The sequence below is a fragment of the Eleutherodactylus coqui genome, chromosome 9 (assembly GCF_035609145.1).
Source record: "Eleutherodactylus coqui strain aEleCoq1 chromosome 9, aEleCoq1.hap1, whole genome shotgun sequence".
Classification (NCBI taxonomy): Eukaryota; Metazoa; Chordata; class Amphibia; order Anura; family Eleutherodactylidae; genus Eleutherodactylus; species Eleutherodactylus coqui.
This window is the reverse complement of record NC_089845.1, coordinates 176,045,113-176,063,369: the sequence shown is the minus strand read 5'-3', so window position 1 is coordinate 176,063,369 and position 18,257 is coordinate 176,045,113. Positions and strand designations below refer to the sequence as shown.

Sequence of the window (18,257 nt, the reverse complement as noted above, 5' to 3'; positions counted from 1 at the left end):
TGTTGCACATTTTTTTTTTTTGTATATCGGCCGTGCAGAGCATTGCGCCCTGCAGTAATTATACATTGTCCAGGGCCAGTAGTGGTGGTGAGGCAGGGACAGAAGACATATTTAGTGTATATAGACAGTGGGCCTTTCCAAAAACATTTGGCGGAAAAAATCTATTTGGGCTGCCTGTGACCGTCCTCAGTGTACTGGGTCTGTGCTGGGTGTAGTTGTCCTAATTCATACGCAGCCAGCTAAGTGTTACAGCAGGCTTGCGCAAAATTTTTTCCTGCCTCTGCTGTGCGTTCCGTAAGGGAAGTCAGCCTCCAACCACAGGCCAATAAGCGGCACATTTAATTACAGCGTTCTGTTTCTGCACTACTGGTAATACAGCATGCTGAGGGGTAGGGGTAGGCCTAGAGGACGTGGACGCGGAGGCCCAAGTCAGGGTGTGGGCACAGGCCGAGCTCCTGATCCAGGTGTATCGCAGCCAACTGCTGCGGGATTAGGAGAGAGGCACGTTTCTGGGGTCCCCACATTCATCTCACAATTAATGGGTCCACGCGGTAGACCTTTATTAGAAAATGAGCAGTGTGAGCAGGTCCTGTCGTGGATGGCAGAAAGTGCTTCCAGCAACCTATCGTCCACCCAGAGTTCTGCGCCGTCCACTGCTGCAACTCTGAATCCTATGGCTGCTGCTCCTCCTTCCTCCCAGCCTCCTCACTCCATTACAATGACACATTCTGAGGAGCAGGCAGACTCCCAGGAACTGTTCTCGGGCCCCTGCCCAGAATGGGCAGCAATGGTTCCTCTCCCACCGGAGGAGTTTGTCGTGACCAATACCCAACCTTTGGAAAGTTCCGGGGTCCGGGGGATGAGGCTGGGGACTTCCGGCAACTGTCTCAAGAGCTTTCAGTGGGTGAGGAGGACGATGACGATGAGACACAGTTGTCTATCACTCAGGTAGTAGTAATTGGAGTAAGTCCGAGGGAGGAGCGCACAGAGGATTCGGAGGAAGAGCAGCAGGACGATGAGGTGACTGACCCCACCTGGTTTGCTACACCTACTGAGGACAGGTCTTCAGAGGAGGAGGCAAGTGCAGCAGCAGGGCAGGTTGGAAGAGGCAGTGCGGTGTCCAGGGGTAGAGGCAGGGCCAGACCGAATAATCCACCAACTGTTTCCCAAAGCGCCCCCTCGCGCCATGCCACCCTGCAGAGGCCGAGGTGCTCAAAGGTCTGGCAGTTTTTCACTGAGAGTGCAGACGACCGACGAACAGTGGTGTGCAAACTTTGTCGCGCCAAGATCAGCCGGGGAGCCACCACCACCAACCTCACCACCACCAGCCTCACCACCACTAGCATGCGCAGACATATGATGGCCAAGCACCCCACAAGGTGGGACGAAGGCCGTTCACTGCCTCCGGTTTGCACCACTACCTCTCCCCCTGTGCCCCAACCTGCCACTGAGATCCAACCCCCCTCTCAGGACACAGGCACTACCGTCTCCTGGTCTGCACCCACACCCTCACCTCCGCTGTCCTCGGCCCCATCCACCAATGTCTCTCAGCGCACTGTCCAGCCGTCGCTAGCGCAAGTGTTGGAGCGCAAGCGCAAGTACGCCGCCACGCACCCGCACGCTCAAGCGTTAAACGTGCACATTGCAATATTGATCAGCCTGGAGATGCTGCCGTATAGGCTTGTGGAAACGGAGGCTTTCAAAGGTATGATGGCGGCGGCCCCGCGCTACTCGGTTCCCATTCGCCACTACTTTTCCCGATGTGCCGTCCCAGCCCTGCACGACCACGTCTCCCGCAACATTGTACGCGCCCTCACCAACGCAGTTACTGCCAAGGTCCACTTAACAACGGACACGTGGACAAGCACAGGCGGGCAGGGCCACTATATCTCCCTGACGGCACATTGGGTGAATTTAGTGGAGGCTGGGACAGAGTCAGAGCCTGGGACCGCTCACGTCCTACCCACCCCCAGAATTGTGGGCCCCAGCTCGGTGGTGGTATCTGCGGCGGTGTATGCTTCCTCCATTAAACCACCCTCCTCCTCCTCCTCCTCCTCCTCCTCCAACGCAACCTCTGTCTCGCAATCAAGATGTGTCAGCAGCAGCACGTCGCCAGCAGTCGGTGTCGCGCGGCGTGGCAGCACAGCGGTGGGCAAGCGTCAGCAGGCCGTGCTGAAACTACTCAGCTTAGGAGAGAAGAGGCACACGGCCCACGAACTGCTGCAGGGTCTGACAGAGCAGACCGACCGCTGGCTTGCGCCGCTGAGCCTCCAACCGGGCATGGTCGTGTGTGACAACGGCCGTAACCTGGTGGCGGCTCTGCAGCTCGGCAGCCTCACGCACGTGCCATGCCTGGCCCACGTCTTTAATTTGGTGGTTCAGCGCTTTCTGAAAAGCTACCCACGCTTGTCAGACCTGCTCGTAAAGGCGCGCCGGCTCTGCGCACATTTCCGCAAGTCCCACACGGACGCTGTCACCCTGCGCACCCTGCAACATCACTTTAAGCTGCCAGTGCACCGACTGCTGTGCGACGTGCCCACACGGTGGAACTCTACGCTCCACATGTTGGCCAGGCTCTATGAACAACGTAGAGCTATAGTCGAATACCAACTCCAACATGGGCGGCGCAGTGGGAGTCAGCCTCCTCAATTATTTACAGAAGAGTGGGCCTGGTTGGCAGACATCTGCCAGGTCCTTGGAAACTTTGAGGAGTCTAACCAGGTGGTGAGCGGCGATGCTGCAATCATTAACGTCACCATTCCTCTGCTATGCATCTTGAGAAGTTCCCTGCAAAGCATAAAGGCAGACGCTTTGCGCTCGGAAACGGAGGCGGGGGAAGACAGTATGTCGCTGGATAGTCAGAGCACCCTCATGTCTATATCTCAGCGCGTTGAGGAGGAGGAGGAGGAGCATGAGGAGGAGGGGGAAGAGACAGCTTGGCCCACTGCTGAGGGTACCCATGCTGCTTGCCTGTCATCCTTTCAGCGTGTATGGCCTGAGGAGGAGGAGGAGGAGGAGGAGGAGGAGGATCCTGAAAGTGATCTTCCTAGTGAGGACAGCCATGTGTTGCGTACAGGTACCCTGGCACACATGGCTGACTTCATGTTAGGATGCCTTTCTCGTGACCCTCGCCTTACACGCATTCTGGCCACTACGGATTACTGGGTGTACACACTGCTCGACCCACGGTATAAGGAGAACCTTTCCACTCTCATTGCCGAAGAGGAAAGGGGTTCGAGAATGATGCTATACCACAGGACCCTGGCGGACAAACTGATGGTAAAATTCCCATCCGACAGCGCTAGCGGCCGAAGGCGCAGTTCCGAGGGCCAGGTAGTAGGGGAGGCGCAGAGATCAGGCAGCATGTACAGCACAGGCAGGGGAACACTCTCTAAGGCCTTTGCCAGCTTTATGGCTCCCCAGCAAGACTGTGTCACCGCTCCCCAGTCAAGACTGAGTCGGCGGGAGCACTGTAAAAGGATGGTGAGGGAGTACGTAGCCGATTGAAGCACCATCCTCGGTGACGCCTCTGCCCCCTACAACTACTGGGTGTCGAAGCTGGACACGTGGCCTGAACTCGCGCTGTATGCCCTGGAGGTGCTTGCTTGTCCTGCGGCTAGCGTCTTGTCAGAGAGGGTGTTTAGTGCGGCTGGGGGAATCATCATGGATAAGCGTACCCGCCTGTCAACCGACAGTGCCGACAGGCTTACACTCATCAAGATGAACAAAGGCTGGATTTCCCCAGACTTCTCTTCTCCACCAGCGGACAGCAGCGATACCTAAGCAATACGTAGGCTGCACCCGCGGATGGAAGCATCGTTCTCTATCACCATCCAAAACGGGGACATTTCTGCTTCATCAATCTGTGTATAATATTCATCCTCCTCCTCCTGCTCCTCCTCCTGAAACCTCACGTAATCACGCCGAACGGGCAATTTTTCTTAGGCCCACAAGGCTCAGTCATATAATTTTTGTAAACAACTTTTATACATTTCAATGCTCATTAAAGCGTTGAAACTTTCACCTGAACCAATTTTTATTTTAACTGGGCTGCCTCCAGGCCTAGTTACCAATTAAGCCACATTAACCAAAAGCGATTAATGGGTTTCACCTGCCCTCTTGGTTGGGCATGGGCAATTTTTCTCAGGTACATTAGTACTGTTGGTACACCAATTTTTTGGGGCCCTCGCCTACAGTGTAATCCAATAAATTTTTGGCCCACCTGAATTACAGCTGACGTTACCTCAGCTGTGCTGGGCACTGCAATGGGATATATTTATGTACCGCCGGTGGGTTCCAGGGAGCCACCCATGCTGTGGGTCCACACGGAGTTGTAACTGCATGTGTCCACTTCTAAAGAACCCCAGTCTGACTGGGGCATGCAGTGTGGGCCGAAGCCCACCTGCATTTAATCTGACGTTAGCTCTGCTGTACAGGGCACTGCAATGGGATACATTTATGTACAGCCGGTGGGTTCCAGGGAGCCACCCATGCTGTGGGTGCACACGGAATTCCCATTGCGGAGTTGTACCTGCCTGTGACTATTTATAAAAAACCGCGGTCTGACTGGGGCGTGCAGACACCTTGACAGAATGAATATTGTGGCACATAGGTTCACCATTGCTATGCCCACGTGTGCAGCTCCAGATGGAGGTGGCACAGCATTGGATTTCTCATTGCTTCTGTACAGCATTGTGGACTATCGCCCCGCCCCTTTTAAAGAGGGTCGCTGCCTAGCCGTGCCAACCCTCTGCAGTGTGTGCCTGCTTTTCCTCTGGCAGACGCACTCATAAATAGACATGAGGGTGGTGTGGCATGAGGGCAGCTGAAGGCTGGGCAGGGACACTTTGGTGTGCGCTGTGGACACTGGGTCGTGCGGGGGGGTTGGGCAGCATGTAACCCAGTAGAAGTGGCAGCGGAGTGTCATGCAGGCAGTGATTGTGCTTTGTTGGAGGTAGTGTGGTGCTTAGCTAAGGTATGCATTGCTAATGAGGGCTTTTCAGATGTTAAAGTTGTTGGGAGGGGGGGGGGGCACTCTTGCTGCTATTGTGACTTAATAGTGGGACCTGTGAACTTGAGATGCAGCCCAACATGTAGCCCCTCGCCTGCCCTATCCGTTGCTGTGTCGTTCCCATCACTTTCTTGAATTGCCCAGATTTTCACACATGAAAACCTTAGCGAGCATCGGCGATATACAAAAATGCTCGAGTCGCCCATTGACTTCAATGGGGTTCGTTATTCGAAAGGAACCCTCGAGCATCGCGATAATTTCGTCCCGAGTAACGAGCACCCGAGCATTTTGGTACTCGCTCTTCTCTACTTGGCAATCATGTGACTGCTGGGAGCCCCCTGGCACAGCAGTGCTGCAGGGTCCTGCAGATCCCAATCAGCGCTGCCAGTCATTATTGTCCCTACAGCGGGGAGGGTTCCCCTGTAACTGAGGTTCCTATGGATGCCCCAGCTACAGGGGAAAGTGTGAAAGGAAAAAAAAGACCATGTGACTGACCCCCAGAGGTCTTATATGACGTCATAGGGTACAGAGATCGTAAAGAAATAGGATATCAGCGACAGAGAACAGCAACTGGTTTTATACGGTGCGTGAAGAGACAGGTCTTGCCCAATCTTTTACCGAGATATACTCCCATAGACTTCCTTTTTTTCAGCTTCTATTGGAGGGGGAGGAGTCTGGCTGCATCCAAGGCCAGGAAAAGAAGACCTCCACCTCTACTAAAGCATTAGTCATTCCGAGGATTTCTGCAGAGCTAGGGAGTTCTGCGCTGCAGTGTAGTTTTTTGCAGATACACCATAGCCGTCCGTGTGAATGGACGAGAATACGCTAATTAAGATCGCGACTTGTGTGCGGCTATTCTTCATGCGATTTTACGGTACGTATGGACAAACGTAAAAATGTAGGCGGTCATGTGAGAGAAGCTGAGGGTGCATTCACACATAAAGGGTACTGGCCTGCTGCTGCAATTTCACCTGGCCACGGCTCCCAATGGGTGGAATCGCAACTGCAAGCTGGCACCTTTTACGTGGGAACGCCCCCTTAGGTACATCGATATATCACATGTTCAATGTAATCAGCCACTGGCCTGTAGCAAGGAGCCAGGCGTGGCTCGCCCATGGCCAGCTGGCAGCATTCGGGGCAGGTGGCTCGCCCGGGGGCAGCTGGCAGCAGTCGGGGCAGGTGGCTTATCCGGGGGCAGCAGTCGGGGCAGGTGGCTCGCCCAGGGCCAGCTGGCAGCATTCGGGGCAGGTGGCTCGCCCGGGGGCAGCTGGCAGCAGTCGGGGCTCCTCAGATGTAATATCTTGTAGTTCCGGTGGCAGACAACAATGTGACAGGAGCGGATCTGATGGCACTTCCACCCGCGATGTGAAGTTTCCCACAGAGGAAACTTCAGGATATTATAGTAGTTTTCCCATTTTATACAAATCCTAATCACTATATTTCCCTGATGTGATTGCTGTCAGTGAATGAGAACACCCTTGGCTTCAGTTAACCTGAACCTAGACAGTCCTGTTGCCAGCTGAGAAGTAGATACAGTTGTGTCCAGCCTAGACAACGCTCTGTGAGCTCATCAGCCTGAACTCCAGATGAAGGCCTCCTGCCCACGGGATCCGCAGCAAATAGCGCCCATAGCATGCTATGGGAAATTGATTCTTGCTCCACACTTGTGGAAACCAATTACGGTTTCTGCAAGTGGAGGAAAAATCACAGCAGGCTCCATTTGTCCGCAGATTCTGCTCCGATGGCTTCCATTGAAGTCAATGGAAGCCGTCCAATTTGTGGTCCGAATAAACATTGCGGAAAGGTTGCAGATTCTGCATTAAAAAAAAGTCTGTAGTGCGCATGTGCGAAGGCGAGCAGCTGGGTCCATCCGTAGTACAGAAGAGAGGCCGACAGAGCAGGTATGTGCGGACGCCGCAGCTGCCTAATACATTGGACATAGCCAAGCCTACTCTCAGCTAGGAAGTAGATACAGTTGTGTCCAGTGTAGACAACGCTCTGTGAGCTCAATAGACCAGACTCCACACTGATACATGATTGACACAGAACCTACTCGCCAACATCCACAGAATCCACCCTTACATGACGTGGATGTTCATTGGCCGCAGCAGGTACAGCGTTACCATCAGTGATGACGACTAACAGAAAACCTTAAACCATCTACATGAGAGCACAGGTGAATTATGGGCAGCGGGCAGCGAGCTGATGGCAGGCGGCTCATGTCTATGCTTTTAGCGGCACGCTGTGAGCTTCAAGGGAAGCTTCTTGCTGCGTCAAGTCTTTCACTCTTCACTGCTCGACTTCTGCTGTCACCCTCCCAGCAAAGACAGCCAATTTCTAAGTACCGCATCCCCCATGAGGCCCCCTGATGACATCGCCGTGTCTTCCTGATGCTCTGGGGCCGGCCTCCTTTGTAGCTACCAGAGAGATTTCTGTGGCTGCTGCTGATGTGTTGAGCTCACAGAGCACTGCAGACATCGGATACAACTGTCTTCACATCTCAGCTGATAGCAACACTAGCGATGTACAATGTAGCAGTCTGTAGTCTGATTCCTTGAGCTCACAGAGCATTGTCTACACTGGACACAAATGTCTGAGTTGTTGAGCTCACAGAGCATTGTCTACACTGGACACAGCTAAAAGATGACCTAGCTATAGGGTTACTGCCTCTGGATGTGCACAAAGTCTCCTCATTCACTGACAGCAAGCGCAGATATTGGTGAGGAACTGAAAAAGTTTTAATATTGGAAAGTTGTGGAACTTTGTGTATACAGTAAGGCTACCTTCACAGTGGATATGGGGCCGTGAATCACAATGGGAATGCCCAACGGATGTGGGACGTTTTCATGTCAAAACAGCCTTGTATCACTTCGAGGAAGAAGTAATCCTCGTCACGACTGTCAGCCGCGGCGGAGGATGGCGGCGTCTCTACCGCTGATTTCAATGTGAGACCTTGTTATGCTGCACCGGCCCCATTGACAGCAATAGGCTCTGCGATGCGAGAGCGCGCATAAGATATAGCATGCCGCCACTTGTTTCCTCCATAGCATCATGGTGCCGTGCAGGAAAACATCGCTCATGCGCATGACGCCATTCAAAAGAAGAGGGCTCAGACGGGCGCCAGATCTGTACATCTCACACGATTTTCTCGCCCGTGGGAAGGCAGCCTTAATAAGCTTAATTTATGTACAAAGAGTGATAAAAGTGGGATCAGCGGCGGGGGTGTTCACTGCTGAGACCCTCATGATCCCGACAGAGGGCTTCCGGGCTCCCCCCTTCCTCCTCACAAGGAGCGGCCAGACTGGAAGGGCAGCCAGCGTGCGCGGTGCCGCTCCATAGACTTCAATGGGATCAATAGGAATTGATGAACGCTTCAACTCTGCTATTTCTTAAAGTCCCATTGAAGTGTACAGAGCGGCACCAGACACGCTGCGGTCCTTCCAATGCAGCTCCTCCTTACTAACGGGCTGCAGCGCGGAGGAGAGCGGTCCCCATTCTTGGATAAGTGATTGAATCGGATTCTAGGAATTCCCCTGTAGAGGACTTTGGGGTTCATTAGGATTTGCAGCGTTCTCTTACCTACAGAGACCTCAAAGCTGGCGGGTTTATCTCCAATCTTCCGGTCGATCAGAGTTGCTTCAAAAAAGGATCCAAAAAGGAGAAAATCTTCAAACTTTTCTTCCTGGATCTGCAAAAGTCACAGAACTAAATGTGGTGATTGATCTACCGCTGCGCCGTCTATCAGAGACACATGAACTAGACGAGCAGCCTGGGAAGCAGCGGGAGCGGGCCGTAACGTAATGCACGCTGGTGCAGACTGTAGTCACATCCCATCAGGGGGCCACAACCCCTAGTCACATCCCATCAGGGGGCCACAACCCCTAGTCACATCCCATCAGGGGGCCACAACCCCTAGTCACATCCCATCAGGGGGCCACAACCCCTAGTCACATCCCATCAGGGGGCCACCACCCCTAGTCACATCCCATCAGGGGGCCACCACCCCTAGTCACATCCCATCAGGGGGCCACCACCCCTAGTCACATCCCATCAGGGGGCCACCACCCCTAGTCACATCCCATCAGGGGGCCACCACCCCTAGTCACATCCCATCAGGGGGCCACCACCCCTAGTCACATCCCATCAGGGGGCCACCACCCCTAGTCACATCCCATCAGGGGGCCACCACCCCTAGTCACATCCCATCAGGGGGCCACCACCCCTAGTCACATCCCATCAGGGGGCCACCACCCCTAGTCACATCCCATCAGGGGGCCACCACCCCTAGTCACATCCCATCAGGGGGCCACCACCCCTAGTCACATCCCATCAGGGGGCCACCACCCCTAGTCACATCCCATCAGGGGGCCACAACCCCTAGTCACATCCCATCAGGGGGCCACAACCCCTAGTCACATCCCATCAGGGGGCCACAACCCCTAGTCACATCCCATCAGGGGGCCACAACCCCTAGTCACATCCCATCAGGGGGCCACCACCCCTAGTCACATCCCATCAGGGGGCCACCACCCCTAGTCACATCCCATCAGGGGGCCACCACCCCTAGTCACATCCCATCAGGGGGCCACAACCCCTAGTCACATCCCATCAGGGGGCCACAACGCCTAGTCACATCCCATCAGCGGGCCACAACCCCTAGTCACATCCCATCAGGGGGCCACAACCCCTAGTCACATCCCATCAGGGGGCCACAACCCCTAGTCACATCCCATCAGGGGGCCACAACCCCTAGTCACATCCCATCAGGGGGCCACAACCCCTAGTCACATCCCATCAGGGGGCCACAACCCCTAGTCACATCCCATCAGGGGGCCACAACCCCTAGTCACATCCCATCAGGGGGCCACAACCCCTAGTCACATCCCATCAGGGGGCCACAACCCCTAGTCACATCCCATCAGGGGGCCACAACCCCTAGTCACATCCCATCAGGGGGCCACAATCCCTAGTCACATCCCATCAGGGGGCCACCACCCCTAGTCACATCCCATCAGGGGGCCACAACCCCTAGTCACATCCCATCAGGGGGCCACCACCCCTAGTCACATCCCATCAGGGGGCCACCACCCCTAGTCACATCCCATCAGGGGGCCACAACCCCTAGTCACATCCCATCAGGGGGCCACAACGCCTAGTCACATCCCATCAGCGGGCCACAACCCCTAGTCACATCCCATCAGGGGGCCACAACCCCTAGTCACATCCCATCAGGGGGCCACAACCCCTAGTCACATCCCATCAGGGGGCCACAACCCCTAGTCACATCCCATCAGGGGGCCACAACCCCTAGTCACATCCCATCAGGGGGCCACAACCCCTAGTCACATCCCATCAGGGGGCCACAACCCCTAGTCACATCCCATCAGGGGGCCACAACCCCTAGTCACATCCCATCAGGGGGCCACCACCCCTAGTCACATCCCATCAGGGGGCCACCACCCCTAGTCACATCCCATCAGGGGGCCACCACCCCTAGTCACATCCCATCAGGGGGCCACCACCCCTAGTCACATCCCATCAGGGGGCCACAACCCCTAGTCACATCCCATCAGGGGGCCACAACCCCTAGTCACATCCCATCAGGGGGCCACCACCCCTAGTCACATCCCATCAGGGGGCCACAACCCCTAGTCACATCCCATCAGGGGGCCACAACCCCTAGTCACATCCCATCAGGGGGCCACAACCCCTAGTCACATCCCATCAGGGGGCCACAACCCCTAGTCACATCCCATCAGGGGGCCACCACCCCTAGTCACATCCCATCAGGGGGCCACCACCCCTAGTCACATCCCATCAGGGGGCCACCACCCCTAGTCACATCCCATCAGGGGGCCACAACCCCTAGTCACATCCCATCAGGGGGCCACAACGCCTAGTCACATCCCATCAGCGGGCCACAACCCCTAGTCACATCCCATCAGGGGGCCACAACCCCTAGTCACATCCCATCAGGGGGCCACAACCCCTAGTCACATCCCATCAGGGGGCCACAACCCCTAGTCACATCCCATCAGGGGGCCACAACCCCTAGTCACATCCCATCAGGGGGCCACAACCCCTAGTCACATCCCATCAGGGGGCCACAACCCCTAGTCACATCCCATCAGGGGGCCACAACCCCTAGTCACATCCCATCAGGGGGCCACAACCCCTAGTCACATCCCATCAGGGGGCCACAATCCCTAGTCACATCCCATCAGGGGGCCACCACCCCTAGTCACATCCCATCAGGGGGCCACAACCCCTAGTCACATCCCATCAGGGGGCCACCACCCCTAGTCACATCCCATCAGGGGGCCACCACCCCTAGTCACATCCCATCAGGGGGCCACAACCCCTAGTCACATCCCATCAGGGGGCCACAACGCCTAGTCACATCCCATCAGCGGGCCACAACCCCTAGTCACATCCCATCAGGGGGCCACAACCCCTAGTCACATCCCATCAGGGGGCCACAACCCCTAGTCACATCCCATCAGGGGGCCACAACCCCTAGTCACATCCCATCAGGGGGCCACAACCCCTAGTCACATCCCATCAGGGGGCCACAACCCCTAGTCACATCCCATCAGGGGGCCACAACCCCTAGTCACATCCCATCAGGGGGCCACAATCCCTAGTCACATCCCATCAGGGGGCCACCACCCCTAGTCACATCCCATCAGGGGGCCACAATCCCTAGTCACATCCCATCAGGGGGCCACCACCCCTAGTCACATCCCATCAGGGGGCCACAACCCCTAGTCACATCCCATCAGGGGGCCACAACCCCTAGTCACATCCCATCAGGGGGCCACAACCCCTAGTCACATCCCATCAGGGGGCCACAACCCCTAGTCACATCCCATCAGGGGGCCAGGGCGATAATCTATGTTGGTTTATAACAAAAAACATTCTTTAAACAAGAGGAACTACAAAAGGTGGGAGGAAGTTGTTCAGTTACATAAGTGAACTTCTTCAGACAAATTACTTTATCCCAGTCAAGTCAAAGATTGCTAAATGCCTAATTAGTGAATATGTGGACCGACCTCGGGGGGGACATCAAAAGGCTCCACTTCAACCTGCGTAGAGTTGGTCTTATCTGCGCCGGCTGGAGCTTTCGCTTCTTCTGATCCCTTCTCCCCTTTTTCTTTCCCAGATCCTTTTGAAGATTTGGAGTCCTTCAATGGAATTTTGATGTCTTTGATAATCTTAGAGAACTTGGACTCATGCGCTCCTCCAGAGAGAATCTCCACAGCAATCTCAATCAAGATACGTCCCCTGAAAGAGACGCCTTCCCCGTGACCCTCATTAAGTTCTTGGTGGTCATCCATTAAAGTGGTGTTACGAGTAGAGCCATATAAATTTATCCAGGCTGGACCAAAAGTAGGAAGGAAACCTAAAGCATAAAGTATCCAGTATTGTATTAAATGAGAGGAGACGACCGCTGCAACAACAAATCTGCTTCAGGGGTGCAGGGAAAAGCTGATCAACATGGGTAACACTCGCTTCATTACCTACTATTATACTACCCTCTAACTACGAGAATATACCTACTATAATACTGTCCCCTATGTACAAGAATATAACTACTATAATACTGCTCCCTATGTACAAGAATATAACCACTATCATACTGCTCCTATGTACAAGAATATAACTACTATAATACTGCTCCCTATGTACAAGAATATAACTACTATAATACTGCTCCTATATACAAGAATATAACTACTATAATACTGCCCCTATGTACAAGAATATAACTACTATAATACTGCCTCCTATGTACAAGAATATAACTACTATAATACTGCTCCCTATGTACAAGAATATAACTACTGTAATACTGCCCCCTATGTACAAGAATATAACTACTATAATACTGCTCCCTATGTACAAGAATATAACTACTGTAATACTGCCCCCTATGTACAAGAATATAACTACTATAATACTGCCCCCTATGTACAAGAATATAACTACTATAATACTGCCCCCTATGTACAAGAATATAACTACTATAATACTGCTCCCTATGTACAAGAATATAACTACTGTAATACTGCCCCCTATGTACAAGAATATAACTACTATAATACTGCCCCCTATGTACAAGAATATAACTACTATAATACTGCCCCCTATGTACAAGAATATAACTACTATAATACTGCTCCTATGTACAAGTCTATAACTACTATAATACTGCCCCCTATGTACAAGAATATAACTACTATAATACTGCTCCTATGTACAAGAATATAACTACTATAATACTGCCCCTTATGTACAATAATATAACTACTATAATACTGCTCCTATGTACAAGTCTATAACTACTATAATACTGCCCCCTATGTACAAGAATATAACTACTATAATACTGCTCCTATGTACAAGAATATAACTACTATAATACTGCCCCTTATGTACAATAATATAACTACTATAATACTGCTCCCTATGTACAAGAATATAACTACTATAATACTGCTCCCTATGTACAAGAATATAACTACTGTAATACTGCCCCCTATGTACAAGAATATAACTACTATAATACTGCCCCCTATGTACAAGAATATAACTACTATAATACTGCCTCCTATGTACAAGAATATAACTACTATAATACTGCCCCCTATGTACAAGAATATAACTACTGTAATACTGCCCCCTATGTACAAGAATATAACTACTATAATACTGCCCCCTATGTACAAGAATATAACTACTACAATACTGATCCTATGTACAAGAATATAACTACTATAATACTGCCCCTATGTACAAGAATATAACTACTATAATACTGCCCCCTATGTACAAGAATATAACTACTATAATACTGCCCCCTATGTACAAGAATATAACTACTATAATACTGCCCCCTATGTACAAGAATATAACTACTATAATACTGCCCCCTATGTACAAGAATATAACTACTATAATACTGCCCCTATGTACAAGAATATAACTACTATAATACTGCCTCCTATGTACAAGAATATAACTACTATAATACTGCCCCCTATGTACAAGAATATACCTACTATAATACTGCTCCCTATGTACAAGAATATAACTACTATAATACTGCCCCCTATGTACAAGAATATAACTACTATAATACTGCCCCTATGTACTAGAATATAACAACTATAATACTGCCCCCTATGTACAAGAATATACCTACTATAATACTGCCCCCTATGTACAAGAATATAACTAGTAGAATACTGCCCCCTATGTACAAGAATATAACTACTTTAATACTGCCCCCTATGTGCAAGAATATAACTACTATAATACGGCCCCTCTATGTACAAGAATATAACTACTATAATACTGCCCCCTATGTACAAGAATATAACTACTATAATACTGCTCCTATGTACAAGAATATAACTACTATAATACTGCCTCCTATGTACAAGAATATAACTACTATAATACTGCCCCCTATGTACAAGAATATAACTACTATAATACTGCCTCCTATGTACAAGAATATAACTACTACAATACTGCCTCCTATGTACAAGAATATAACTACTATAATACTGTCTCCTATGTACAAGAATATAACTACTATAATACTGCCCCCTATGTACAAGAATATAACTACTATAATACTGCCCCCTATGTACAAGAATATAACTACTATAATACTGCCCCCTATATACAAGAATATAACTACTATAATACTGCTCCCTATGTACAAGAATATAACTACTACAATACTGCCCCCTATGTACAAGAATATAACTACTATAATACTGCCCCCTATGTACAAGATTAGAACTACTATAATACTGTCCCCTATGTACAAGAATATAACTACTATAATACTGCCTTCTATGTACAAGATTATAACTACTATAATACTGCCCCCTCTGTACAAGAATATAACTACTATAATACTGCCCCCTATGTACAAGAATATAATTACTATATTACTGCCCCCTATGTACAAGAATATAGCTACTATTATACTGCCTCCTATGTACAAGGATATAACTAATATAATACTGCCTCCTATGTACAAGAATATAACTACTATAATACTGCTCCTATGTACAAGAATATAACTACTATAATACTGCCTCCTATGTACAAGAATATAACTACTATAATACTGCCCCCTATGTACAAGAATATAACTACTATAATACTGCCTCCTATGTACAAGAATATAACTACTATAATACTGCCCCCTATGTACAAGAATATAACTACTATAATACTGCCTCCTATGTACAAGAATATAACTACTATAATACTGCCCCCTATGTACAAGAATATAACTACTATAATACTGCCTCCTATGTACAAGAATATAACTACTATAATACTGCCTCCTATGTACAAAAATATAATTACTATAATACTGCCCCCTATGTACAAGAATATAACTACTATAATACTGCCTCCTATGTACAAGAATATAACTACTATAATACTGCCTCCTATGTACAAAAATATAACTACTATAATACTGCCCCCTATGTACAAGAATATAACTACTATAATACTGCTCCTATGTACAAGAATATAACTACTATAATACTGCCCCCTACGTACAAGAAAATAACTACTATAATACTGTCCCCTATGTACAAGAATATAACTACTATAATACTGTCCCCTATGTACAAGAATATAATTACTATAATACTACCGCCTATGTACAAGAATATAACTACTATAATACTGCTCCTATGTACAAGAATATAACTACTATAATACTGCCCCCTATGTACAAGAATATAACTACTATAATACTGCTCCTATGTACAAGAATATAACTGCTATAATACTGTCCCCTATGTACAAGAATATAACTACTATAATACTGCTCCTATGTACAAGAATATAACTACTATAATACTGCCCCCTATGTACAAGAATATAACTACTATAATACTGCCCCTTTGTACAAGAATATAACTACTATAATACTACCGCCTATGTACAAGAATATAACTACTATAATACTGTCCCCTATGTACAAGAATATAACTACTATAATACTGCCCCCTATGTACAAGAATATAATTACTATTATACTGCTCCTATGTACAAGAATATAGCTACTATAATACTGCCTCTATGTACAAGAATATAACTACTATAATACTGCCCCCTATGTACAAGAATATAACTACTATAATACTGCCCCCTATGTACAAGAATATAACTACTATAATACTGCCCCTTTGTACAAGAATATAACTACTATAATACTGCCCCCTATGGACAAGAATATAACTACTATAATACTGCCCCCTATGTACAAGAATATAACTACTATAATACTACCGCCTATGTACAAGAATATAACTACTATAATACTGTCCCCTATGTACAAGAATATAACTACTATAATACTGCCCCCTATGTACAAGAATATAATTACTATTATACTGCTCCTATGTACAAGAATATAGCTACTATAATACTGCCCCCTATGTACAAGAATATAACTACTATAATACTGCCCCTATGTACAAGAATATAACTGCTATAATACTGTCCCCTATGTACAAGAATATAACTACTATAATACTGCCCCCTATGTACAAGAATATAACTACTATAATACTGCCCCCTATGTACAAGAATATAACTACTATAATACTGCCCCCTATGTACAAGACTATAACTACTATAATACTGCCCTCTATGTACAAGAATATAACTACTATAATACTGCCCCCTGTGTACAAGAATATAACTACTATAATACTGCCCCCTATGTACAAGACTATAACTACTATAATACTGCCCTCTATGTACAAGAATATAACCACTATAATACTGCCCCTATGTACAAGAATATAACTACTATAATACTGCCCCCTATGTACAAGAATATAACTACTATAATACTGCCCCCTATGTACAAGAATATAACTACTATAATACTGCCCCCTATGTACAAGAATATAACTACTATAATACTGCCTCCTATGTACAAAAATATAACTACTTGTGGGTCCTTGTGGTGGTAGTTGCCTTAACTTACTGAAGCTCCTATTTTATGAACAATTCTTCATATAATTGTCTGATTGACCCTCTCTCTAACGGTTACAGCTCACTTAAAAAACTTCAGTCAAAAATGGAACAGTTTTCTTTTGAAGTTCTCAAGCCATTTTTATGAGTATATATTTATTAAAAGTTACGTTTTAGTACCTCTTCGAACCGTCCAGTGATAAATGTAATCAACCATCTGGTGTTCGCCCTGCTCCTGTGATATTAGTCTTGTACATAGGAGGCAGTATTATAGTAGTTATATTCTTGTACATAGGAGCAGTATTATAGTAGTTATATTCTTGTACATAGGGGGCAGTATTATAGTAGTTATATTCTTGTACATAGGGGCAGTATTATAGTAGTTATATTCTTGCACATAGGGGGCAGTATTATAGTAGTTATATTCTTGTACATAGGGGGCAGTATTATAGTAGTTATATTCTTGTACATAGGAGCAGTATTATAGTAGTTATATTCTTGTACATAGGGGGCAGTGTTATAGTAGTTATATTCTTGTACATAGGGGGCAGTATTATAGTAGTTATATTCTTGTACATAGGGCGCAGTATTATAGTAGTTATATTCTTGTACATAGGGGGCAGTATTATAGTAGTTATATTCTTGTACATAGGAGCAGTATTATAGTAGTTATATTCTTGTACATAGGAGCAGTATTATAGTAGTTATATTCTTGTACATAGGGGGCAGTATTATAGTAGTTATATTCTTGTATATAGGAGCAGTATTATAGTAGTTATATTCTTGTACATAGGGGGCAGTATTATAGTAGTTATATTCTTGTACATAGGGGCAGTATTATAGTAGTTATATTCTTGCACATAGGGGGCAGTATTATAGTAGTTATATTCTTGTACATAGGAGCAGTATTATAGTAGTTATATTCTTGTACATAGGGGGCAGTGTTATAGTAGTTATATTCTTGTACATAGGGGGCAGTATTATAGTAGTTATATTCTTGTACATAGGGCGCAGTATTATAGTAGTTATATTCTTGTACATAGGGGGCAGTATTATAGTAGTTATATTCTTGTACATAGGAGCAGTATTATAGTAGTTATATTCTTGTACATAGGGGGCAGTGTTATAGTAGTTATATTCTTGTACATAGGGGGCAGTATTATAGTAGTTATATTCTTGTATATAGGAGCAGTATTATAGTAGTTATATTCTTGTACATAGG

At 47.9% G+C, this 18,257-nt stretch overlaps 1 protein-coding gene across 5 annotated transcripts in view; it reads right to left on the bottom strand.

Annotated features, from left to right (window-relative positions):
* The window catches only part of FER1L6 (fer-1 like family member 6), a 274,935-nt gene that overhangs the window by 199,536 nt on the left and 57,142 nt on the right, over positions 1 to 18,257 (bottom strand). For 4 of the 5 annotated variants that reach the window (XM_066578811.1, XM_066578813.1, XM_066578814.1 and 1 more), the window contains 2 exons: positions 12,064 to 12,413; positions 8,591 to 8,699 (listed from right to left, as the gene is read on the bottom strand). In XM_066578811.1, the coding sequence (XP_066434908.1) occupies positions 8,591 to 8,699; positions 12,064 to 12,413 (459 nt within the window). The remainder of the gene's footprint in view (positions 1 to 8,590; positions 8,700 to 12,063; positions 12,414 to 18,257) is intronic. The other variant, XM_066578810.1, reaches the window with a different exon arrangement.